We start from the raw sequence: 26,096 nt of genomic DNA, 5'->3' as shown, positions 1-26,096 counted from the left end.
ATGATTAAATGTTCTCACAAATCATGTCTGCAGTCAAAAGCTGTGTGTTGTCTGGTTAACAGCCCTGTGTGTTCACTGCTTGCTTTGGATTCAGTTTGACTTTTGCTTGTGGACTCTTTGCTGGACTTTGCACCAGACAAAATAAATGATCACTTTGTGTTACTCAGTCTGTTTGCACTTGGATCGTAACTGTGCAAAGCGTGATTTCATGACACAGCAAGTAGAAATCCAGCAGATGTCTACCAAGAGCTGTTAGTTAAAAAATTTACACATCCCTTCATGGTATGGAGTGTGTGTGTTGTTGTTGATTTTTTGGTTTGCTTGTGTAGTGGCAATTCCTTTTGTTTGACAGACCAAACATCCCACAATTAAAAGTCCACAAGCCACTGCTGCACTGAGATAATATTTCGTACGCAGGCAAAAGAAGTCCACTGTCCAAACTTGAAAGTTGCGTTTTTATGGTTTATTTTTTCCAGTTTGGCAAGCAATAACAAGATCCATTTTTTGTTACTTCCTGCTGCTTCTCCTGCTCTGGTAAAAAAAATTAGGCCCACCACAGTGCATGCTGGTCCTGTACCAGTCTCTTTATTTATAGAAACAAAATGGCCCTACAGCTCTTACTGACTAATTTAACAAGGTAACATCAAACAAACAAACATTGAAACAAATATTAACCTATAAATAAACTTGTAAATAAACCCCAAAATATAAGTAAACTAACAACAAACTTTAACTAATTTCAAAATAATAAAAATAAAGAACAGATAGCTCCAACAGCTTGTTTGCTTTAACACATTGCACAGAAACTACACTAGTAGAAGAAAAAAAGAAAAGGTGTCAGGCTTAAAAAAAATAGATGAACAATATCCAAAAAGCCATAAGAAATATCAAAAAACCAGCATGGGCCATGGACAGGATCTGAGAGGTTCATCTGATCCCTCAGCTTATTTTGATACTTGTTAGCGTACCTGGGTCGTTGACCCAGCGTTTTGAGTTTTGCATTATCATTTGCCTTTGATTTTGCTATTATTTATCATTTCTAGTCTTTTGGTTTCTATGTTAGAGTTCTCTGTCTTCTGGTGTCTGTCTCGGTGTTCCATGGTTGCTCTTTAAGCTTTGTTATAATTTCCAGTATAGTTAGTTTTCTGTTCCTTTTGCAATCCAGCAATAAAAGATGAGTTTTGAGTTTACATTTGCCTCTGTGAGTCTGCATTTTTGGGTCCACCGTGCCTGTCCGCACACAGTACATGATACTACTGTTCATCAAAGCCTCATGAGAAACTGTTACAAAGCTTCTTGTAGACAATGAGCTATGTATAAAGGTGTGAGGGCAGTCAAACCGAGAAAGCACAGGCAATGTACATCTGTTCTACTCATGTGTTTTCCTAAAGTCACATTTTTTATTAAATTATTTATTTTGGGATTTTAAAAAAATGTATTATTAAAAATGATAAACCCTGTCCACCATGTTACTTAAAGAATATGGAATCATAACAGAGACGCTGTACACATATGTCTGTATTTAATTCTTTGTATGTCTGCCTAAATACATAGTGACACATTATAAACATATACAGCAATAGTTTATTCAGTTTCAACAATATACTGAGTCTATGTCTATAACATCACATACTATTTTATAATCATTACATCTTTATAATGAAAGAAAAAATTTAATTAGACTTTGCACATCTTAAAAATTAGATGACAGGATACTACTGAAGGCTTGACTTGAAAAACAAAACAAAGACAAGTTCAAAAATGTGTCTTGCCTACATGCAAATGTGTAACTGTAGTTACGGGTTCAAGGCAACAGCTTCAACAAAAAACATCCTGATATGTCTAATTACTAATATGTACTAAAGTAGGAATATGTATGTATTTTCAATGATAGCATACTTTGATTGATTTCATACAACCTATGTTTAATATTGTGGGTAAACAGCATACTTTTACACTTTTAAAGATTTTGAGCATTACACCTTACAAGAGAAGTAACATTTTTCAGTACAATTTGCCATAATATGTATGAAATATACACATAAAATTAAAAAAAAAAACAAGGGTGGAATCCATGTTTGGGAGGAAAAATACTGAAAAGGAGCTACATTGTGAAAATCATCACGTCTTTACTCTCATAAGTGTCTGAGAAAGAGATATCCTGCTTTTGACTTATCGACTCACTTTTAACAGTTACATATTAAGATGAAAGCTTTATCTCTAATCCAATTTTAGTTTTCTTCAGCCTCTTCATCAGCATGTGTTTTATGTCGTGAGTCTTGAAACAGTATATGACTGGATTAACAGCAGCAGGAATAAGACTGTACAGCAATATCAACCCAATGCGGACATCTAAACTGAAAGAAAATCCAACAACATAAGTCACATAAACAAAACATCTGGGTAGATAAAAAAGACATGTGATAAATATTTGTGAAGTACAAGTGGATAAGGTTCTTTTGCGCCCTGCAGAACTGGAAATTTTCATAATAACCACAATAATAGAAATGTAGGAAAACAAAATGAATGCAAGAGGAAGCAAAAGACAAAACATGGCTAAACAGAGTGAAGTGACTACAACACTTTTAACATCATCTCCACAAGCCTGGCTTATTATGGATATGTTGTCACAGTAGCACTGAACAATGATGTTTGATTTACAGAAAGGCAAAGTTAGGGCATGGAGTACAACACCTATCATCAAAGGCAGAGGTATGAACCAAGCAAACCCACACAACACAGATATGACACTGTTTGTAATTAGAACAGGGTAACGAAGAGGAATACATATTGCAACAAATCGATCAAGAGCCATTACCAGCAAGATGAAAGATGTCACTGATCCCAAATAATGAACAAAGAACATTTGCGTAAAACAGCCATAAAATGAAATAACACTATTGTCAAACCAATATTTTGACATGATTTTTGGCAGTGTCACAGTGCCAAATGTCAAGTCATTCAGGGCCAGGTGACAAAAGACCAGATATGTTGGCTTTTGCAGGGACTTTTCATAGGCAACAAATGATAAAATGAAAATGTTCCCCACTGCAATAGCTAGGTAAACAAAAAAAAGAAACGTTGATATGGGTCCATAATACTGTGGTGAAAGTCCAGGAAATCCAAGGATGAAGAAGCTTTTCATCCTTGTTACATTGGTGAAATTGAAAGACATAAATTACAGGCCTCAAAGGCAAAAACCACTGATTAGAGCTTTTAAATATCGATATGAGAATATACTACTGACATGCACTATAACATTTATACATTAATAATTTACCAGAAACCATTAAATACAGGTATTAAAAGGTTGTCTTAGAAAGAAAAACCTTAAGTAATTATTTAGATATTCTCGTACTTCTAGTATGGCTTTTGCTTCTGATTGCAGCTCTATATTCAAAAGAGTGTCTGGGTGGTAGGCAGCATCCATCTTTTATGAGGTCGGACCTGTTGTATCCTCAATGGACACCCTTCAACACACCCTTCCCTCTTCCTGTCAAGCTAGCTTATAATGAATTATTTTTGGTCAAAAATTTCCTAAGTGCTGTTTCCTGAAGGTTTAGGAGTGCACTCATTATGAAATTGTGTTCCAATAGGGCTTTGGAGTTGACGTCACGCCGCAATGCATTGTGGGAGCGTGGCACCACCACGGATCAAAACAAACACACCTTGTTGGAAGGAAGATTTTTTATCCTTTTTTGCTTGTCCCGTTTGGCTCTTTTGCCATCAAAATTATTGTCTAAAGGCGAAGAAAGATGCCCAACGGATTTACTTTACCAAATGGACCATTCCACCCTTGCCGTAATGGTCCATTTGATTCACCTTTTATTGTTTATTTTATTTTATTTTTACTTGTTAAATACGGGACAGACTTGACTGGGGAAAAGAAAGGGGAGAAAGAAAGAGGAAGAGAAAAAAACTGCAGGGAAGAGGGATGGGGATATAGGGCAAAAAACAAAAAACAACAAAATAAGCAGACAAAAAATATATATATCAATCACCTGGATCACCTGTTGAGAAAGAAAAAAGAGAAAACAAGTGTAACAGGGTCATAAGTCACATTGTTATAATTACACAAAATGTGTCCTAAACCCCTAAACTGTTCCTTTCATGCCTGACTTTTAGGACCTCCAAGCCTGTAGTTATGTTCATTATCAGTTAGAGCCCCTCCTCATTCTTTTCTTCTTCTTCTTTGGTGCAACCCTATAAATACAGTGTACCCCTTTTGCCTCTGCCCTTTTCTACAATTCCCCTGTGGGAGAGGAGCTGGAGTGGGCAAATTATTTACTTGGAGGCCTTTCTTTCTTTTACCTTTTTTTGATCAGAGATCAGACACAACGCAGAATCACACCGGTTACACTTGGTGCCGCTGACCCGTCACATCGCCAATCCGCGATCCACCCCTCCTCCTTCTGCTGCCGCTGTTTTCCCGCCTCCTCTCCGCAGCTGTGTGCCAGGGTCCTGTGCCCTGCGCTTTGACTCACAGGTTTTTATATCACAAGTGTGATTGATGCCCCGCAATTTGGCTTGCAGGCATCTCTGTCACGTGTGAACTTAAAGGGCAAATACGTAGGTGATCATTTCTGTCACTGTTTCATATTGTTGCCTCAAATTATACAGGCACGGATTGTAATTTATTTTTTTTTCTATTGATATTGACTTTTACAGCCTGTTTTAATTGAGAGAAAAAAAACAACATTTTATTTTATTTTCTATGGTGTTTTGATTCTTTGATGTTTTTTTCTCTCCCCACATTTCATTGTTTTGTGAAGTTTTGCATAATTGTGTGTGGGGGTTAGGCTCATTTTTTTTGCTGTTAAATAGTGATATCTCACTTGGACCAACATGTTAGGTGAGGAAACTGTGGATAGCGCTATGCCTGATCTGTTCTCTGCGGGGAGTAATATGACCTTTGGTTTGGGGAGGGGTCATCAGATTGCTCCAAAGTGTTTTGGGAGGGGTAGGCCAGTAGTCCCCGGTATTGGTGCTCACACTGTAGACCAGTCAGTGATGCACTCACCATTAATGCCAGCAGCTAGCTCAACACCAGCTGCTTGTGAACGCCAAACACACACCCAGGCTGTCACTAGTGATATGTTGAGCAGCTTGATTACTGACTTAGCAAAGCAAATTGGGGAAAATATCACGTCCTCTCTTAACTCTATGCACCAGCCAGCCCCCACCCAGCCACAGTCTCCTCAGAATGTGCCCTCGAGCTGCAATGACCAGTCCCAGCTGAAGGTTGTTGTTCAGTCAGACACCAAAGCTCCACCATACTTCAAGGGTGACAACACAGATCTATTTCCCATCGGTGAATGGGAGGACATGATGAGATGTTATCTGCACAGAATCAGCTGTGACACAGATGAAGAAATGTTTGCCATATTAATGTCTAGACTGACTGGCAAAGCCAGAGATGTGGTCAAGGTGTCACTTCGTTGCCGCCCTGAGTTGAATCGGAATGATCCTATTACTGCTGTGTTTGACATACTGAGGTCTAACTTCAGCGACTTGACATATTCCAGCCTGCCCATGAAAGATTTCTACAGTACTGTGCCACGTCCAGGTGAGAACGCCATGGATTACTGGATCCGGTTGAACAAGTCTATTGACGCTGCTGATGAGTGTCTCCGCAGGCGCGGCAAGCTGGTAGAGGACCCCAGTAGTGAGGTTGTTTCGATGTTCATTAATCACTGTCCTGACCACAGTCTTGCGTTGTCTTTTCAACTGAAGGCCCCTGAGGAGTGGACTGCAGCTGAGGTTCAGAGCCGTCTGGACAACTATGTGAGGAAAATGAGACAGTCTAGTGTTTTGTCTCATAATACAGCATGTCTGTCCATCCCACATCAGAGCCCTGTTGCTGTTAAAAGCCAGCCCCACTCCAGCGGTGCTCAAGCAGTCCCAGTAACACATGAGCCAGCTTCGTACCCTATGCCTTCTGTCTCCTCTGCAGCCACATGTCAGCCCCTCTCTTCTGATGGCATGGTAAGTGTGCAGCAGCCCTCTGCTTGTCCTCCTTTGACTCCTCATGTCATGCCCCCATCTTTGCCTGTTTCCGGCCCTCCTCCAGCTGAGCCAGGTGTTCAACAGATGGTAGCACTGTTTGACAAGGTTCTGTCCATGTGCACTGCATCACTAGCCACTGGTCCTAGGTTCCCACAACCCACAGGTCATTCCCATGGGCACCGCAGTGCTCACCATGCTTCGTGCAGAGTGTGTGGCTCACATGAACACACAACCCATGTGCATTGTAGGCTGTACAAGCTATGCCACAGCTGCTTTGACCCTGGACACATGAGGCGTGAATGCCCACAGTTGCACCAGAAACCAAGCATTTCAGTCCCTCCTCCCACCAATGCTGCTTTAAACTAGCCAGCCCATGTAACGAGAGGGGTAGCATGGGCAGTGTTGATGAAACCCTCAGAAATGCAACAGACCCAGAAGCCATATATGTTAACTGCTGTAGTAGCCTCTCTGATGAGAAGACTGTTATTATGGGTTCACAAAGAGTTGGCAGGGCTAGTGAGTTGTTTTACACTCCAGTGTCGGTCAGTGGCCGGTGTTCCCTGACAGGCATGCTTGATTCAGGAAGTATGTCATGCACACTAAGTGAAGAGGCTGATAGCAAGCTAAGAGCTGCTGGTGTTGCTCTGATTCCGCAGCATGCCCCTGAAAATGTGGTGCTGGTTGGTTGCGGTGGCCTTCTCACACAACCGAAATGCATCTATGATTTGGACATTGAAGTATATGGGACTAGGTTTCTTGTGCCAACATTTGTGGTTCCTGGGCAAAAAGATGAACTCATCGTGGGGAGCAATGTGATCCGGCCCATCATTCAGAAAATGAAGGCAGATACAAAGTACTGGGAGCTTATTAACTCCGATTACACTGGCACTGATTGTGAAGACTTCCTGCAGTTGCTGAGCTGTATCTCACGGTGGTCTGCTCCTGTGTTGCCAGATAAAGTAGGTACAGTCAGGTTGCGGAAGAGTGTCACTCTCCTGCCACAAAAAGAATATGTAGTTTGGGGAAAGCTGCCACCTTCTGCCCTTGTGTCTCCAGGAAGTACTGTCGTTGTGGAACCCACGTCAGCCCGTTCCACTCCAAAGAACATAATGGTGGGGCTCATTATAACACCCATGTGGGGAGATCGTTGGGTCCCTATGAAGGTCCTTAACCCAACAGAGAGCCCTGTGACACTTCGTCGCAATGCTAAGATTGCGGATGTCTTTCCTTGTATTGCTGTGGAGGACCTGCCCATCACTCAAGGTCTCTGCGAGACTCTGACTGACCAGCATACCAGTTTTCCCCCCTCACCAGACTCTGTGCCTGACTCTGCACAGCTACTCAAAGACGCTGGGTTGGCTGATATTGACATTGAGGGCTGTGAAGTGTCAGATGGGTGGAAGAGGAAATTGGTGGAGCTTGTGTTGACTTACCAAGATGTGTTCTCTAGAGACAAACTGGACTGTGGTGAGGTGAAAGACTTTGTCCATCGTATCCACCTCACTGACGACCGCCCTTTCAGGCTTCCCTATCGCAGAGTACCACCGGCTCACTATCATAAGTTGCGAGAGGTGCTGTCAGACATGGAGATGAAAGGCATCATTAGTAAGTCCACCAGCGAATACGCCTCGCCACTGGTAATGGTTTGGAAGAAGTCAGGTGACTTGAGGATATGCACTGACTTCCGCTGGCTCAATGCCAAAACCGTTAAGGATGCTCACCCACTGCCCCATCAGGCTGACTGTCTTGCTGCCCTTGGTGGGAATGCTTTCTTCAGCACCATGGACCTCACATCCGGGTTCTACAACGTTCCTCTCCATGAGTCTGACAGACGGTACACGGCTTTCACTACACCTCTTGGCCTGTATGAGTACAACAGACTTCCCCAGGGTCTATGCAACAGCCCAGCATCTTTCATGCGGATGATGCTCAGCATCTTTGGTGACTTGAACTTTTCCAGCCTCCTGTGTTATCTTGATGACCTGCTGGTGTTTGCACCTTCAGAAGAGGAGGCCCTAAAACGTCTTGAGATTGTTTTCTCTCGCCTGAGGACCAGCAATCTGAAGCTGGCGCAGAAAAAATGTCACTTTCTCAGACGCTTTGTGAGGTTTTTGGGTCATGTCGTGGATGCTGGTGGTGTCTCAGTTGATCAGGATAAAGGGAGGGTTATCGCCAGTTTTCAGAAGACTGACCTTATGGATGGTGACGGTTGCACCCCTTCTCAGAGGAAAGTGAGATCCTTCCTTGGCATGGTGATGTTTTACCAGCATTTCATTCCAGGGTGCTCTCGTATTGCGAAGCCGCTCTTTGCTCTAACTGCCGGTCAGAAGAGGACTAAAGGCTGCCATGGGAGTCGGAAACCGGGAACCTTTCGCAAGCTCACCCCTCAAGACTGGACTCCTGCTTGCGAGAAGGCATTTGAGGGACTCAAAGGTGCACTCCTCAGCTGTGCGGGGCTGGCACATCCTGATTTTGAGAGGCCATTCATCCTTTCAACTGACGCTTCCATGGATGGGCTGGGTGCTGTCTTATCCCAGGTGCCAGCTGGTGAGGAGAGAGCAAGACCTATAGCCTTTGCTAGTAAGTCTCTCAGCCGCAGTCAGGCCAAATACCCAGCACACCGGCTTGAATTTTTGGCTCTGAAGTGGGCTGTGTGTGATAAGTTCAGCCACTGGCTCAAGGGTCACCAGTTCACTGTCTGGACTGATAACAATCCTCTCACATACATTCTGACTAAGCCAAAGCTGGATGCCTGTGAACAGCGTTGGGTCTCTAAGCTTGCACCATACTGCTTTGAGATCAAATATGTTCCTGGAAAGCTGAACATCGTGGCAGACACCCTGAGCAGGGAACCGTTTGTGAGGCCTTTGGCCCAGCGCCTCCTGTCGGAGCCCTACTTTGAGCTGCTAGAGCAAGTCAGTGATGTGAAAGATGCTAGTGTCCAAGATGCCTTCCGTTTGACCTGTCGACCTCAATCGATACGCAGTGCTCCACCCTCTGCTGTGCTTGATGTGTCTCTGTCAACTGATGACGTGTCTTCTCTCATGTCTTCCCTCTGTGAGTGGGAGTCTGCTTCTCGCCAGCGTGCAACATCCCTTGCTGGTCACCTGACCTCCATTAGTCCACCTGACTGTGATGTCTCTCATGCACTGTCCCATGCTGATCTCCTGTCTCATCAAACTGGGGATCCTGTGATCTCCAGAGTAGCCCGCTATGTTGAGCGTAAGCGCAGACCCTCCAGACGTGAGCGCTGTCATGAGAACCAACATACGTTGCGGCTCCTGAAACAATGGGATAAGCTCACATTCCTCAATGGTGTCCTCTACAGAGTTGTGAGGGACCCACTGACCAAACACAAGAGATTCCAGTTTGTGGTACCTGACTCCCTAAAACAAGTGGTGCTGTCTGGCATACACGACAATGCTGGTCATCAAGGTCAACCTCGCACACTCTCCTTGGCTCGTCAGCGTTTCTTCTGGTATGATATGGAGAAGGATGTGCGCGATCATGTGAGAAATTGCCGCAGGTGTGTTCTCAGCAAGACCCCAGAGCCAGCAGCTAGGGCCCCGTTGGAAAGCATTAAGACCTGTGCTCCACTGGAACTTGTGTGCATTGACTTCTGGTCAGCTGAGGACAGCAACAACAAGTCTGTGGATGTCCTTGTGATTACTGACCACTTCACAAAATTAGCACATGCATTCCAATGCCAGGATCAGACAGCTAAGAGAGTTGCTAAAAAGCTCTGGGATGGATTCTTCTGTGTGTATGGCTTCCCTCAGCGCATTCACTCTGACCAGGGAGCTAGTTTTGAGAGTGAGCTGCTTGCAGAGCTTCTGGTTTTGGGTGGCGTTGCCAAATCCCACACTTCACCATACCACCCCATGGGTAATGGTACCACGGAGAGATTTAATCGCACCCTTGGAAACATGTTACGGTCCCTCCCCCCCAGATCTAAGCAGAAATGGCCACAAATGATACAGTCCATGACATTTGTGTATAACTGTACAGCACACGAGACCACCGGCTTTGCGCCATTCTACCTGATGTTTGGGAGGGTGCCAAGGTTGCCAGTTGACCTCATGTTTCGGGATGTCCTTCATGATGACACCATTTGTGACTATGATACCTATGTCAAGTCACTGATGGATGACCTGCGCTCTGCCATACTCCAAGCCCAGGAACACAGCACAATGGAGCAGAGACACCAGTCTGACCAGTACAACAGAAAGGTGAAGGGTCTGCCTCTTTCACTAGGGGACCAGGTGTTGTTGGCGAACAAGGGAGTCAGAGGAAAAAGGAAGCTCTCTGACAAATGGGAACCCGTTGTGTACACGGTAGTCGACTTGGATCCTGCTCTTCACATCTGCCGTATCAGAGACAAAGAAGGTCATGAGCGTGTGGTGCATCGCAACCTGCTCCTTCAAGTTAACTTTTTGCCCTTGGACACAACATTGAATGACGATGCTGCACATCCTGCTGTGAGCGTTGTCAGTGGCCCCCCTGAGTCTGACCTGGATGGGTCTGTGACATCTTTTGGGGGCACAGGAGCTGTACCTCCTGCCACCCGTACTGTCGATTCTGTCTCCAGCATTGGCGAGTGTGATGACCGCACACTATCATGGATCCATCAGCAATCCGCCGTAGACCCGGTCGAAGATGGCGTTCATGAGACCCCTCCCATAATGGGTGTTCCTGATCTTGGTGGGCTGGCTGGTGATGGAGCCTCCCCAGGCTCCCCTGCTGCTTTCCCGTCCCACAGTTTCCATTCTCTTGAACCCAAAAATGTGGACGTGGATCAAGGACTTACCACACGTTTTGGTAGAATCATTAAACCAGTTCGTCGCTTGATTGAATCAATGGCTCAACTTGAAACACTCCTTGGTGTTGAACCTGTTCAAGCAGCGGTTATCGATGTGTGAATTTGTTTATTTCTGTATGTTTTCCATTGCTATTGTTTTTGGAAAAGAATAATATAAGCACAGAGTTGACTGTATTTTGTCAGTCAGTGCAGTCTGATGGTGATGCCCATAGATATTATGGCCTGTTTTGTGTGGTGTAAATGGCACCTCATTTTGTCTATAGTGTGTCCTGGGATCTTGCTAGGCGCCGAGCGGGTCTCAGGTCTCTTATCCTCCTTGGAGGAAGCTATGTTGCTGATCTAATTCATTGTATATGTGATGTGAATTTGTTTGAGGCCACTGTATCTGTTATTGTGGGTTTATACAATTTATTTATTTATTTATTTTTTTGGTGTACTCTTTAGTATTTTGTGTAATTCTTGGGGGGTGAATGTAACAGGGTCATAAGTCACATTGTTATAATTACACAAAATGTGTCCTAAACCCCCAAACTGTTCCTTTCATGCCTGACTTTTAGGACCTCCAAGCCTGTAGTTATGTTCATTATCAGTTAGAGCCCCTCCTCATTCTTTTCTTCTTCTTCTTTGGTGCAACCCTATAAATACAGTGTACCCCTTTTGCCTCTGCCCTTTTCTACAATTCCCCTGTGGGAGAGGAGCTGGAGTGGGCAAATTATTTACTTGGAGGCCTTTCTTTCTTTTACCTTTTTTTGATCAGAGATCAGACACAACGCAGAATCACACCGGTTACACAAGCAGAAGAAAGAAAGAGCAACATAATAAACAACATCACGATGATCTATGGGAATGTAACAGTAAATACTAAATATTAAACATTATTGTGCAGTACGTAAGATCGACAGCGCACAGTGTGCTTCGAAGTAGGAGCCAAAAAGGGTGTAGTTTGTGTGTGTGAGTCCCCGTGTGTACACCTGTGAGTATGAGCGCGCTTGTATTTTAAAGGTTCCTTCATGTAATGATCTGTTAGAGGTTGTGGGGAGCCACAGCCCCGTCCTCCAGGGCATGAAGCAGGTATGGAGGAGATCAAGACTCCAGACATCCAGAGGCTCTCAGAACACAAGAGACCAAGGAAGACCAACAGAGGGGCAGCTGCGCCACCATCCCAGAAAGAGCTGAGGAGAGTCCCAGATGAGGGGTCACTCAGTAGCCACGGAGCAGAGGCCGGGGGGGTTGCAGTGACGTGCCCGTGAGCTCCGCCAGCAGCCAGCTGCGCCTGAGTGACTGAGCCCCAGGCCGAGAGGCCAAGGGCACGCCACCCCCGAAGTGGCCCGACCGAGCCCCAGGCTCCAGGCCCCGACAATCAGCCACCAAGAATCCGCCGGTGGGTACCCGGACGCCCTTCCCCAGACACAAAGACCCACCAATGCACCGATGTCTGAAGGTGTCTGCCACTGGCAGGGGAAGTGGTGGGGGGAGATAGGCCTCCATACATTGGGAGGCCTGAGATGTCCCCAGAGAGGTGGCGTCTGATACCCAACCTGACATATGAACACAGACATACAGGCACACACAGATACAGACATCCATTCTCACCCTCATGCTCTCATATGCAATTACTCAACACTCACCCAACGTGGAGACAGACATAAAGAGACACTGTACAGACAATCACACTCCCCAAGCGTACTCTAAGCCCCAGGTCTAGGTACCCTTGCCTCCGGAGGGGGAAACTGCACCAAGACCCAGGTAGTGTTACCCTTTTCCCTGGGGTGGAGAGAAGCAGACCGCCCCGGCTTGGCAGCAGCAGGGAGGCCCCACATTCCAGACCCCAATCAGATGGACAACTTCTTCTCATAGCCCCCCCCCCCCCCGGCTCCAGCAGGCAGCAGAGAACGGGGGTGTGAGAGGACTCCAAACCACCCTCCACCCGCTCAAATATAGTGTTGATGCATGTGTGTTCTAAGGTGCATTTAAAACCCAGGAGGGCATGGAGCTACCTGCCAGAGAGCAGCAGGTAAGCGCATAGCCCCTCCTGATAGCCCTCAATGTCTACATGTATTTAAAATTGGGAGGTGGGCAACAATGCCAGGGGTGAGGTTGTACACCCCGATGGTCTTTTGGAATCCATGTAGTGTGCCCACCCCCAAGATCCTATATGTATGTGTAATGAGAGTGTGAGTAATGTGAATGTCTAGGTTGTAGGATAAAATTGAGGCACAGGCAGCCAGAAGGGGACCGAGGGGGCGATGCCTCCCCTGCACCCTGGTGACACACCTTTACCTCAAGGCCCTGCATGTGTGGGTGATTGTGGTGGAGCGGGAAGAGGGAGGCAGCTGGAGATGGGGAGGGAAGGAAGGGAGGGGCAAGTGACCCCTCCCTGGGGCCAGCTCCCCCGCTGATCCCAGTAGGCACCCCCATACTCAGCAACCCGCCAGGGAAAGGGGGGCCCAGGCCCATCTGGACCAGGGCCTAGTGCAGCAGCGCCGCCCGGCCCCACAGAGCCTGGGACAGCCCACCCGACCCCACCACAGAGAAAACTGCATCCACCCCGTCATCCACCCATCTTCCAGACTACACAAGACAATAGACGCCCAGGCTGAGATCTTCCTCCACCTGTCCTATATCTCCCCCTCCTGCAGAGTGAGTTCCTGAAGAGAGGAGACCTCCTGCAAGATGTAACAGCCTCCCCCACCATTTGAAGAGCCCCCAGGTGGCTCAATGAGCCGGCGGAACCCTGTGCTAGGGCTGGGCCCCCATACACCCGTCCGCCCACAACCCCGGCAACACACCAACCGGGACCCAAGCCCCCAAGGCACAGCCAGGGCCCCAGCCCAGAGACGGAGCACCCCCAGAACCTCACGCCCGTCCCGGACCCACCCAGGGGCAGCCAGGATACCAGGTCAGTAACCCACGTCCATCAGCACAGACCCTCCCCTAGCCCCGCTGCACACAGCCACGAGGAAACCGTCATCTAAGAGCCAACAGAGCCCTTAATAGGCCATGACCGCAACCCCTGGTTGTCTTGCGCCAAAACTTCTGAACTGGTGGACAGAACCAAAGAGCGTGGATATAATTGTCCGGTGAATTAGTTTGGCAGTGTGAGCAGTTGTTGGTAGACGTAAAGCCCATCTTGAACAACCGATGACCTGTATAGTGCACTCTATGTAGTATTTTGTATTGAATTAATTGAGGACTGGGATTTCTAATTAAATGAAAAGTTTTTAAGCATATCTGAGACCAGAAGTTTTGGTCTAAGTTAACTGATAAACCCGCTTCCTATTTTGCAACAGGAAGTGATATTGATTCATCTGTTTTAGAAAGCATTCTGTATATTTTGGAGAGTAATTTTGGGGTTTTAAGAGTTATAAATTGTACCACACTTGGTGGTGTTTGTAGTTCAACTTGACCCGGTTTAAATCTCCTTTTTACTATGGATTTAATTTGTTGATATTCTAAAAATCTCTTCTTGTTGATCCCATATTGTGTAACTAGTCTGTCAAATGGAATAACTTCTGTTCCTTCTAATATATGTTCTAAGTATCTAATTCCTTTACCACTCCAATCTGGAAAGTTTATCACATTATTGTTTTGTAATATGTCAGGGTTTTTCCAGATAGGTGTACGTTTGCATGGGATTAATGAAGACTCTGTCAATTTTAGAAACTCCCACCATGCTGTCAGAGAAGAGCTGATGCTGATGCTTTTGAAGCATTCATGTCGTTGGATATTTGAGCTGATAAATGGTAGGTCTGAAATCTCTAGATTATTGCAAAGTGCTTGTTCTACATCTAGCCTAGGTTCGTCTAAGAGAGTATGTTTTAGCCATCCTGAGATAAACTGAAGCCTGTTGGCTAAGAAGTAGTCCCGAAAGTTAGGTATTTCTAATCCTCCTTTATCCTTGGTCTTTTGTAGTGTTTTTAAGCTTATGAACCCGTGGGGGTTCATCTTTCCAAAGGATTTTGGACATACATGAATCTAGAGATCTGAACCAATCTTGTGGCGGTTTAGTTGGGATCATTGAGAATAAATAATTTATTTTTGGTAAGACCATCATTTTTATAGTGGCAACCCTTCCCATGAGTGATATGGGTTGACATTTCCATCTAGCCAGATCGCCTTCTACCTTCTTTAAAAGTGGGATATGGTTTAATTTAGTTAGATCAACAAGCTTGGGAGAAACATTAATACCTAAATATTTTATATTTTCCAATTGCAGTGGTGTAGAAGTAGAATTATAGAAGGAGCAATTAATCGGAAGGACTGTAGATTTTGACCAATTAATTGAGTAATCTGATATTCTTGCAAAAGAGTTTATCAATTCAATCACCCCAGAGATATTGGTTTGTGAGTTTTGGAGAAAAAGTAGCACATCATCTGCATAAAGGCTGATTTTATGTTCCACTTTCTTGCATTTTATGCCCTTAATTACTGAATTCTGTCTAATTGCTGCTGCTAGTGGTTCAATAAAAATGAATAAAAACAGTGAAGGGGAAAGTGGGCATCCCTGCCTGGTGCCCCTCAGGAGACAGAAGCTGGGGGATGTTTGGTCATTTGTTTTAAAACAAGCTGTTGGGGAATTGTATAATATTTTTAACCAGTTAATGAAAGAGGTTCCAAAACCAAATTTGTGTAAAGTTGCAAATAGAAATTTACAGTTAACGTTGTCAAATGCTTTTTCTGCATCTAAAGAAAATATTGTATTTTCGATGTTTCTATTGTATGAGTAGTCTATCAGATTAAGTAATCTACGTGTATTTGTTGATGAGTGCCTACCTTTTATGAAACCAGTTTGGTCAGGATGAATTAAGAGAGGGGTTATTTTCTCTAATCTCTTTGAGAGAGCTTTGCAGATAATTTTAAGGTCTACATTTATAAGGGATGCTGTGCGTATAATGTCGAAATAAAGGATGTTGTTTGTGGATGAGTGTGGAAGCAGGTGATCGAAGCGGTGAAAGAAAATTAAAAAAAAGAAACCAAGGACAAGGGTGAGCAGCATAAAAACAAGAGGGGGAAAAAGAGAGGAAAAAAACCGAGAAGGAACTCTCTCTCTCATTGAGAGAGAGTGACGGTCTAAATTTTGCTATGATAATACACTTAAGATGCGATTTGATACTGGTTAGTTAAACAGATGTTAAGGCAAGTTAGTGTGAGTGGATATGAAAAGGGTCTTATGTGGTGTGAAGTTAATACAGCCACGGAGTGATGTCGGGGTCGCGGTAAAGCTGGCCGACGCGATGCACTCTGTCAAAGGCGATGTTCTTCACCGTGTCCTCCGGCAGCTTCAGGTGGGTTTTGATGAAGTTTTTCACTGTAGTCTCCGCGTCTTCTCCAGCGGCTTTTGGAATACCAGAAAATACAAGATTATCACGCATGCCACGAGCTCGGCCTGGGCAGAACTCAGGCGAGGAAGAAGCATGGCTACTTACTGCTGGATCATTGTTTGACTTGTGTCAGTGTAGCCCCAGCTTTGAGATTGCTTGTGTAGCTCTCTTGGATTTTACATTTGTTCTAATTTGCCTTCTCTTTGTGTGTAGAAATCCCAGACCTGTTCCCCTTCCCTGTGGATACTCAAGTGTGAGCGAGTGGAGAGCGGATGGCAGAAGAGGAGTGAGAGTGATTTCACTGTTTCCTTCTCTTGGATTCCCTGGAGACCCCAAACGTGCACAACTGTATATAGTTGAGTCCCCTAGTTTACCGTAATAAGTCTGGTGCGAAGGACAGCGAATTTAGAGCTCTATTTGGAAATAATGTTTAACTTTAAAATAACGTGTTTTTCTGGAGAGCATCGCACCCAGTCTCTCAACTGCAAATTATCTCTGGTGATTCTTAATGTACTGTCAAACAAGCCTTTTAAAGTTTTTTCCACAAGACCTTCCCATAGTCAAAGTGATGCAAGTTGTAATACAAGACAAACAATTCACAGCAGAAAGTCTGCGGAGGTGTTTAAAGTCATTGTCTGAAATTTATGGTGCTTTGGAATTAAAAATAAAGTCAGAATAACATTTACTAATCTATAGTATAGAAATCTTTTGCCATTTCATTTTTAAAGTTGCTCCAGGCATGTTTTTGTTTTGTTTCTTATGGGGTTTAATTATGATTTCTTGACTGAGAGAGATCGTATGGTTACATTGTAACCTTGGTTCTCTGTCATTCTCTATCATATCAAGACTATCTCTCCACTCCATTACATATGTATGGTGTGACTCTGTAAGACACCCCACGAGGAGACAGTGCAACCGAATCCCAGAGTGAAAGTACCAATGAACTATAGACAAATGTACATATATACACACCACCCCGGTCAGGGCTTTGCCAGACACAAAGGCTGAGCTTGGGGGGCAGAGGCAACAGTCTGCAGACACAAGACTGGCCTAAGCTGGTCCTGCAAAACACAAGGACCGCAACTGAGCAGCCACTCAAGGTCAGCCTATGAGCCGCTAGGCCGACCGCCAGGAAGCGTACCACACCGAGCTACCAATTTGGGTCCCGCTGGTTAGGTAAACCTGCAACATGCGGGCAATACACCAGATAGAAAGTCAGCGCTGTAGACTGGAGAACTCTCACTTGCCAGCTGACATAGTGCCAGGCGAACACAGCCTGCAGCAGCAGGCCAAGCTAGAAAAGTGACCCAAAAGTCCATCCACAGAGACGAGAAACTCCCCCACGCAGTCCACAGACAGTTTGATCAGTTGAATGGAGGCTCAGCTCAAGGAATACCAGAAGGCATGGGGGCGGTCGGAGGGCGGGCGAGCCCTGAGTGCGGGCACTTATTCTACAAAAGGGCTCCAGCTTGGGCCCGAGATCCCCAGGGCCCGAAGCTGGAGCAAAACAGTAGCTCACCACTGATTGGGATCCCCGCTGGCCCTGGCAAACCGTGGGAAAACGACAGGGGAACACAGCTTACAGCAACAGCAGCACCCTGGCCGCTAAGTGGAGGGCCGAGCCAGGGACACCACTCTAAGGCCCATCCCCAGAGCCGAGCAGCCACTCCACACTGGCCACAAACTGGGAAGCAGCAAGAGCGAACTCAGGAACAAGACACTCGTGGGCAGCCAGGGAGTGTCAGCTCACTGAGCTGGCCTTTGTTGGCCACGTAAACCCACAATATGTTGGCAATACGCTAGACAGAGAGCTGGTGTTGCAGGCTGGAGAACTCTCAACTGCTGGCCTAGGTGACAGATGCAGCAAGGACTGACTGGCGTATAAACCGGTGAACCGTGGGCAATACGTCAGGGGAACATAGCCTGCAGTAGCATTTCACCACTGAGCCTAACTCAAAGGATGTCAGGAGGGAGGTGGGCGGTTGGAGGACAGCTGAGTCTTGGCTCCAGTTCTTCCCTGCCTCCCCTATGTATGGCCGCCTGTTAAAGCCCTCCACCTGGGGCCGGAGATCTCCAGGGCCCCAAGTTGGAGTCCAGGGGGCAGGTTGAGGCCCAGAGGCTCCAGGAAGCTTTATCCATGATTTGATAGAGTCCTACTTGGCCTAACACCGTGTCTGGAGAGCCAGCTGGGGGCCGTCCAGAGGACAGGTGAGAGTTGCCAGAGGAGAAGACAACACTTCATCAACGTCCTCCACCTGATAGCCATGCTCCCTGGACCCAGGCTCAGAGGCGGGGCCATGGGAGGGAACACTGTGGGACGGGCCTGGCAAATCAGTAGCCAGGGGAGGGAAACCTGCCCATGGTCCTGCATGCTCTGCCTCCACTCCAGTGGCAGTCATTCTCCCCACTTTGGGCTAAGGAAGAACATGAGAAGTGGGAGGTTAGAGGCAAAAAAACGAGCATGGGCCTCACTAGTCCATGATGACAAGATAAGCAATTCATGCAGGATACAGAGATTTCTCTGGCTAATTAAGCATGTTCTGGGCCCAAGCATAACACACACTGGTCGTGCCCATCCTCTAACAGCATGGAAATGCCACACTCAATTCTGGGATGTATGGGCTGCCATACTTCCGGCCAAAGCAAGGGGGCGGGGCCACATGATAACCCAGAAACAGCCACTATCAGGTAAGCCAGCACAAGCTGCCACCTAAATCTCCCCTCCACTGTTTATTCCCACAGTGTGTATGTATGGGCTCAAAATGTGGTCATAAATATTTTGTACTTGTTAATCAGTTTTGTACTTGTAAATCAGGATTTGTATGTGTAAAAAGAATTTGTGTGTGTGTGTAAAAAGATTTGTATGTGTATAAAAGATTTGTGTGTGTGTGTAAAAAAGATTTGTATGTGTTAAAAGATTTGTGTGTGCGTTAAAAGATTTGTGTGTGGACTTAGCCAAAAAAACCCCTGCAAGTTACAAGTACAAATTTTGACCTTATTTTTCTTCCTTTCATCTGATTGGTCAATGTCATGTCAATCACAAATGTAACAATCCAATCAGAAAACAGATGGGTTTGGCTGTCGGAGGGGTGTATGGCTTCTCTACTGTCATGTGTTTGCTTATCAGCTTTCATGTTGTGTGGAGTGCTAAAACATTAAGCATTGTAGCCGCAGAGTAACGAGAGGGGCCCTGCTGTTCGCGTAAACCAATACGCCAGACAGAAACCCAGCTAAAATAGGCTAGAGAACTCAAACTTGCCGCAGCAAGGTCAGTCAGAATTCTGACTTTAATCACAGGTCAAAGACTTGACCTGTGGACTCGCCATGTCTCATTCTCACCACGGAAATTTTGAAACCATGCTGACGCATACATGTATTACCTAAATTTGTTATAAATGATGATTAAGCTGCATCATTATTTGAAACATAAAATATAAAAATATCACAGTAAATAAAAGAAATGATGCATTTTGTCTTCTAATTTTTTTAAAGTTGTTTATCACTTTCAAATTATTTAACAGACACTACAATTCATTTCTTGTATAATTACATTCCAATACAATTTCTTCTTCTTTTTAAATAAAAAACTATAAACAAAGTGAAGAATCCCCAAAACAGAAAAAAATAAAAAACACACCGTATGTTATACAGCAAAATTCTTGTTATTGTGGGTTTTTCAATTTAGATAGCAAAACTAAAGAATTAAATGTTAAACAGCCTATTGATTAACACAGAACTCCTTTGTGCTCTGAGATTATTTTCTGGATTCAGTAGAAGCAATAAACAATTTAAGTCACATGCCCGGACATGTCATCTCTGTACCAGATATACCACTGAACATCAACTATATGCCAAATTTCTATACACTAACCCAGTTGGTTGGTGAAATACAAGAATCTTTTTGTAATTAATTGATATTTTACACATATTTTAAAAATTAGATGACAGAATACTAGTTAAAAAATGTGTGTTGCAAACATGCAAATGTGTAATTGTTGTCACAGGTTCACAAAAACAGCATCAACAAAAACCACCCTGATACAGTATATACAGTAACAGCAACATTTGATTCATTTTATTTAATTGATGTTTAATAATGTGGGTAAATAGCATACTTTCATGCTTTTTCAGATTTTGAGCATTACACCTTACAAGAGAAGTAACATTTTTCAGTACAATTTGCCATAATTATATACAAAATATATGCACATAAAATAACATTGTGAAAATCGAATAGTCTACGTTCATAAAAGTGTCTGAGAAAGAGATATCCTGCTTTTGGCTTATCAACTCATTTCTCGGAGTTACATATTAAGGTGAAAGCTTTATCTCTAATCCAATTTTAGTTTTCTTCAGCCTCTTCATCAGCATGTGTTTTATGTCGCGAGTCTTGAAACAGTATATGACTGGATTAACAGCAGCAGGAAAAAGACTGTACAGCAATATCAACCCAATGCGGACATCTAAACTGAAAGAAAATCCAACAGCATTAGCCACATAAACAAAACATCTGGGTAGATAAAAAAGACATGTGATAAATATTTGTGAAGTACAAGTGGATAAGGTTCTTTTGCGCCCTGCAGAACTGGAAATTTTCATAATAACCACAATAATAGAAATGTAGGAAAACAAAATGAATGCAAGAGGAAGCAAAAGACAAAACATGGCTAAACAGAGTGAAGTGACTACAACACTTTTAACATCGTCTCCACAAGCCTGGCTTACTATGGATATGTGGTCACAGTAGCACTGAACAATGATGTTTGATTTACAGAAAGGCAAAGTTAGATGATGGAGTACAACACCTATCATCAAAGGCAGAGGTATGAACCAAGCAAACCCACACAACACAGATATGACACTGTTTGTAATTAGAACAGGGTAACGAAGAGGAATACATATTGCAACAAATCGATCAAGAGCCATTACCAGCAAGATGAAAGATGTCACTGATCCCAAATAATGAACAAAGAACATTTGCGTAAAACAGCCATAAAATGAAATAACACTATTGTCAAACCAATATTTTGACATGATTTTTGGCAGTGTCACAGTGCCAAATGTCAAGTCATTCAGGGCCAGGTGACAAAAGACCAGATATGTTGGCTTTTGCAGGGACTTTTCATAGGAAACAAATGATAAAATGAAAATGTTCCCCACTGCAATGGCTAGGTAAACAAAAAAAAGAAAAGTTGATATGGATCCATAATACTGTGGTGAAAGTCCAGGAAATCCAAGGATGAAGAAGCTTTTCATCCTTGTTACATTGGTGATCATAGTTTCAGTAACAAATTTGATTAGAGCTTTGAAATATTGATATGAGAATATACTACTAACATGCACTATAACATTTATACATTAATCATTTTCCAGAAATCATTAAAAAAATAGCTATTTAAAAGGTGGTCTTAGAAAAAAGCAATTAATTAGATGATCTCTGTTACATACTTTGAGTATGGCTTTTGCTTCTGATTGCAGCTCTATATTCAAAAGAGTGTCTGGGTGGTAGGCAGCATCCATCTTTTATGAGGTCTGACCTGTTGTATCCTCAATGGACACCCTTCAGCACATCCTTCTCTCTTCCTGCTAAGCTAGCTTGTAATAAATTATTCTTGGTCAAAAAGTGTTGTTCCCTGAAGATTTGGCAGTGCATTGGCTGCAAAATTCCATGCCAATAACTGAAGTCTGGAGAAACAAGTACTAAACAAGAGTGTACATAAATAAAGTAGGTCAGTAAAATTTTATTTATATAGCACCTTTCAAGATAAAATCACAAAGTGCTTCACCAAAGCTAAAACATAAAAACAAAAATCAGCCAAAGGCAAGTTTAAAAAGATGAGTTTTTAGCTGTTTTTTTAAAAGAGGTGAGTGAGTCCACAGATCTCAAACTCAATGGGAGAGAGTTCCAAAGTCTGGGGGCCATAGTTACAAAAGCTCTGTCACCTTTTGTTTTCAGCCTCATGTGCTGGACAACAAGCAAGCCCTCATCACATGACCTCAGGGACCTGCTGGGGATGTAAGGATGTAAAAGATCACTGATGTATTTTGGTGCTTGTCCATGCAGAGTCCTGAATGTCAAAATCATAATCTTAAAGTGGACTCTGAATTTTATGGGGAGCCAGTGCAGCTGGATCAGCAGGGGTGTGGCACGGGAGTACTTGATAGACTTGGTCAAAGCCTTGCGGCAGCATTCTGAACATCCTGCTGATGTTCCAAGGAGGTATTACATAAACAGGTGAACAAGGAATTACAATAGTCCAAATGAGAGGAAACAAATGCATGAATGATCATTTCCAGTTCAAAGCATGAAACAATAGGACTCAGCTTCGCAATGTTTCTTAAATGGTAAAAACAGGAGCGGACCAAAGATTTAACATGAGCGTCCAATGTCAGAGCTGGGTCAAAAGTAACACCAAAATTCCTAATAGAAGATTTTGCAAATAAACCAAGAGAGCCTAAAGATAGAAAGACGATGATTATTAAAAAGGTTTTTTAATAAATCAACATTGTTATAGGAATGTAAAAATAAATTAAAAACATCAGAAAATTTAGCAGCAGTAGAGGAATTTAAGATGCAAGAGCTAACCACATGTCAAACAGGAGAGAGAGACAGATGGAAAGACAGGTTAAAAACAATACAACAATGGTCCAAAATAAAAATGTCCTCAGAACTAATAAAATCACTGGTTAATCCTAAGGTAAAAACAAGGTCCAGTGTGTGTCCTTTGGTGTGTGTAGGGCCAGACACATTCTGTGTAAAATGAAAATAATCCATGACGCCAAGGAAACTTCTGGCAAAGAGGTCAGAGTCATCCTCAATGTGTATATTAAAATCCCTGACTATAGTCTGGACAGCTTCAAGCTGGAGGATAAAAAGTCAATGAACTCCTTTAAAAATTGACCATTTATGACAGGTGAGCACTACAGTGTTCACCTGGCATACACTACAGCCTATCCCTCTCTACTTATTCAAATTCAGTTTCTGATGGCACAGATTTCTGCCCATATAAATGGTAAATGGCCTGCATTTGTATAGCGCTTTTCTAGTCCTTAAGGACCCCAAAGCGCTTTACACTACATTCAGTCATTCACACACACATTCACACACTAGCAATGGCAAGCTACACTACCTGGGGTGCACTGACAGAGGCGAGGCTGCCGGACACAGGCGCCACCGGGCCCTCTGACCACCACCAGTAGGCAAACATGGGGTTAGTATTTTGCCCAAGGATATTTGGCATGCAGCTAGGAGGCAGCCTGGGATCGAACCACCGACTGATTAGTGGCTGACTTGCTCTGCCACCTGAGCTACAGCCACCCCCCATATAAATGACCGTCTACCCCTACGACATCCACAGGGTCACCACCAGACTGGTGTTTGAAAATCCTTAAGCAATTTCAAACACTTCAATTCAAGATTCCAAGAACACTGTGTTGATTTCTACTCTCAGAAGTCCTCACTTCATCTCAACTGTAGGTGTAAAAGGGATGGTGCTAAAGGGGGAATTTTAAATTTAATTGAAATGAAAAATTGAAATCATACACATATACATATATTAGCAAAATTTGTTATAAATGATGATTAAGCTGCATCATTATTTAAAACATAAAACATAAAAATATCACAGTAAATAATAGAAATGATGCATTTTCCCCCTCTAATTTATTCAGTTGTATACCAGTTTAAAATGATTTAACAGACACTACAATTAATTCCTTCTATAATTACATTCCAATACAATTTCTCCTTAAAAAAACTATAAACAAAGTGAAGAATCCCAAAAACAGAAAAAGTAAAACATACACCTTAATATTATATAGCAAAGTTCTTGTTATTGTGGGGTTTTTTAATTAAAAAGCAAAACTAAAGAACTAAATGTTAAACAGCCAATTTGATTAACATAGAACTACTTTGTGCTCTGAGATTATTTTCTAGATTCAGTAGAAGCAATAAATAATTTAAGTCACATGCCAGGAAGTGTCGACTCTGTACCCTGCAAGAGATACCACTGAAAATCAACTATATAACACTTTTCTATACACTAATCAAGCAAAAGACTCCTTAATGAAATACAAGAATCACTTTGGCTCCCCATTAGAATAGGATAATTTAAAGCATGTTAAGGTGATGTTTTTAACGAGTTACTAATAGCTGCAACCTGAGCTTTTTCTGGAACGATTCTTCTGCAGAATTGTTTCAACAAGCTTTCTCTCATGTCTTTTGCTCTTAAGCAGTATATGAGTGGATTGATCATTGGTGGGGCAAGGCTGTACAGCATGATGATCACTATTCGCACATCAACACTAAATGTAATGCCAACATTTTGGGCTAAATATACAAAACATCTGGGTAAATAATAAAGGGAGATTATGATCAGCTGAGTACTACAAGTGGACAATGATTTCAGGCGGCCTTGCACATTTGCTATCTTATACACTGCTATAAGAATAGAGCAGTATGAGAAAATGATAAATGCCAGAGGACCCAGTAGCACAACCATTGCAAATACTAAAGCAGGAATGGCATAAGGGGTCCTGTCAGTGCACGCCAGGACTGTTATACCAATATGGTCACAGTAGCAGTGAGTGATTGTATTTGAGGCACAGTAAGGAAGAGGATATGCTCTAATAACCATCATTAAAGGGCATGCCTTGGCAATAATCCATGCAGTTATACTAAGAATTAAAATATTAGATTTTGTTAGAATATGTGAATATCTGAGAGGATGGCAGATAGCCAAATATCTATCTAAAGCCATCTGAAAGAGAATAAACGAATTAACTGAACCAAGATAGTGAACAAAGTACATTTGGATAAAACAGGCAGTAAATGAAATGCTTCCTGATCGAAACCAATATCTGCTTATGATCTTAGGTAAAGTGGTTGTGCTAAAGAGAATATCACATACACTCAGATTTAAAATGATATAATACATTGGCTTATGGAGGCTGCGGTTGGTTGCAATTAAAAAAATAACTGTAGCATTTGCTATCAGAGTTACCAAATATACAAAAAACAATAGAGCTGAGACAAGACCATAGTACTCTTGATGAAGTCCAAGGAATCCAGTAAGAATGAACTCAGTCAGAACACTATGATTTCTCTGAGGCATGATGAAACAGAAATTTGGTTAAAACACTGGTAAACATACAATGCTTGAGAAACCACTGTTAAGCCTTATCAATTACACAATCTTAAATTTACAATACAGTATAGTATTAACTCAAAGATTTAATCCAACCAGTTGTTATTGTTATTATTTTTCAATTCTTTTTCAATTCTTTTTCTTTATCAAAGCCTTTAGATCTAATCATGTTTGCATGTGAAAAATAAACATTCCGTTTTATTGTAAATCTTTAACTATGCACATAAATATAAGGATGAGAAAGACTTTAATTAGCTCAGTATATATGTACCTTTCTCATACAGGATGAGAGAAGGCTCCGCTGTGTTGCCTGCTGATTCACTGCTTAAAAATACTTCTTGCAGTGTGGTATCATGATAGTGTTTGATAGGTTCCCCTTATATTCTCTGTGGATCAAGCCAAGCCTATTTTATTTATAAAGCACTCTAACTGAACACTAACCAGAGTGCTGATAAGTTAATAAAAAATAAAAATACATAAAATCAAAAACAGTGACAGTAAACAATATACAACACCAACATCAAAAAGACATTAAAATCCAAATAAAATTGGCCTTTCTATACGGCGTTAAAAGCCAAACCAAAAAGGTGCATCTTCAGACCAAAATGAAAGATATCAAGTTGGAAAGACTTTGTAATTTGTAATGGCAGTGCATTCCAGAATTTGGGAGCCGCAAATGCAAAAGCCCGATCTGAGAGACCGACGAGGGGTGTGAAGGTGCAGTAGTTAAGAGAGGTAGTGTGGGGCAAGACCATTTAAGGCTTTTGAAACCAAATTAAAGAATTATTAATTGAACCCTAAAAT

At 43.1% G+C, this 26,096-nt stretch overlaps 3 protein-coding genes across 3 annotated transcripts; all 3 read right to left on the bottom strand.

The window, feature by feature from the left end:
* Positions 1-2,109: 2,109 nt before the first annotated feature.
* On the bottom strand, positions 2,110-3,241 carry LOC148098975 (olfactory receptor 52E8-like). Its single transcript, XM_087851623.1, has one exon. It carries the CDS (start codon positions 3,173-3,175, stop codon positions 2,201-2,203), a length of 975 nt encoding a protein of 324 aa, XP_087707749.1. The 5' UTR covers positions 3,176-3,241; the 3' UTR covers positions 2,110-2,200.
* Positions 3,242-20,457: 17,216 nt separating this feature from the next.
* On the bottom strand, positions 20,458-21,423 carry LOC102795871 (olfactory receptor 52E8-like). The gene has a single exon (XM_006796696.3). It carries the CDS (start codon positions 21,421-21,423, stop codon positions 20,458-20,460), a length of 966 nt encoding a protein of 321 aa, XP_006796759.2.
* A 2,843-nt stretch (positions 21,424-24,266) lies between these two features.
* On the bottom strand, positions 24,267-25,259 carry LOC102795571 (olfactory receptor 2AT4-like). Its single transcript, XM_006796695.2, has one exon. The coding sequence runs from the start codon at positions 25,257-25,259 to the stop codon at positions 24,267-24,269; it is 993 nt and encodes a 330-aa protein (XP_006796758.2).
* Positions 25,260-26,096: the final 837 nt, after the last annotated feature.

Source organism: Neolamprologus brichardi, chromosome 14 (genome assembly GCF_056152115.1).
Source record: "Neolamprologus brichardi isolate AB-2024 chromosome 14, ASM5615211v1, whole genome shotgun sequence".
NCBI classification, from domain to species: domain Eukaryota; kingdom Metazoa; phylum Chordata; class Actinopteri; order Cichliformes; family Cichlidae; genus Neolamprologus; species Neolamprologus brichardi.
This window is presented reverse-complemented; position numbering and strand designations above follow the sequence as displayed.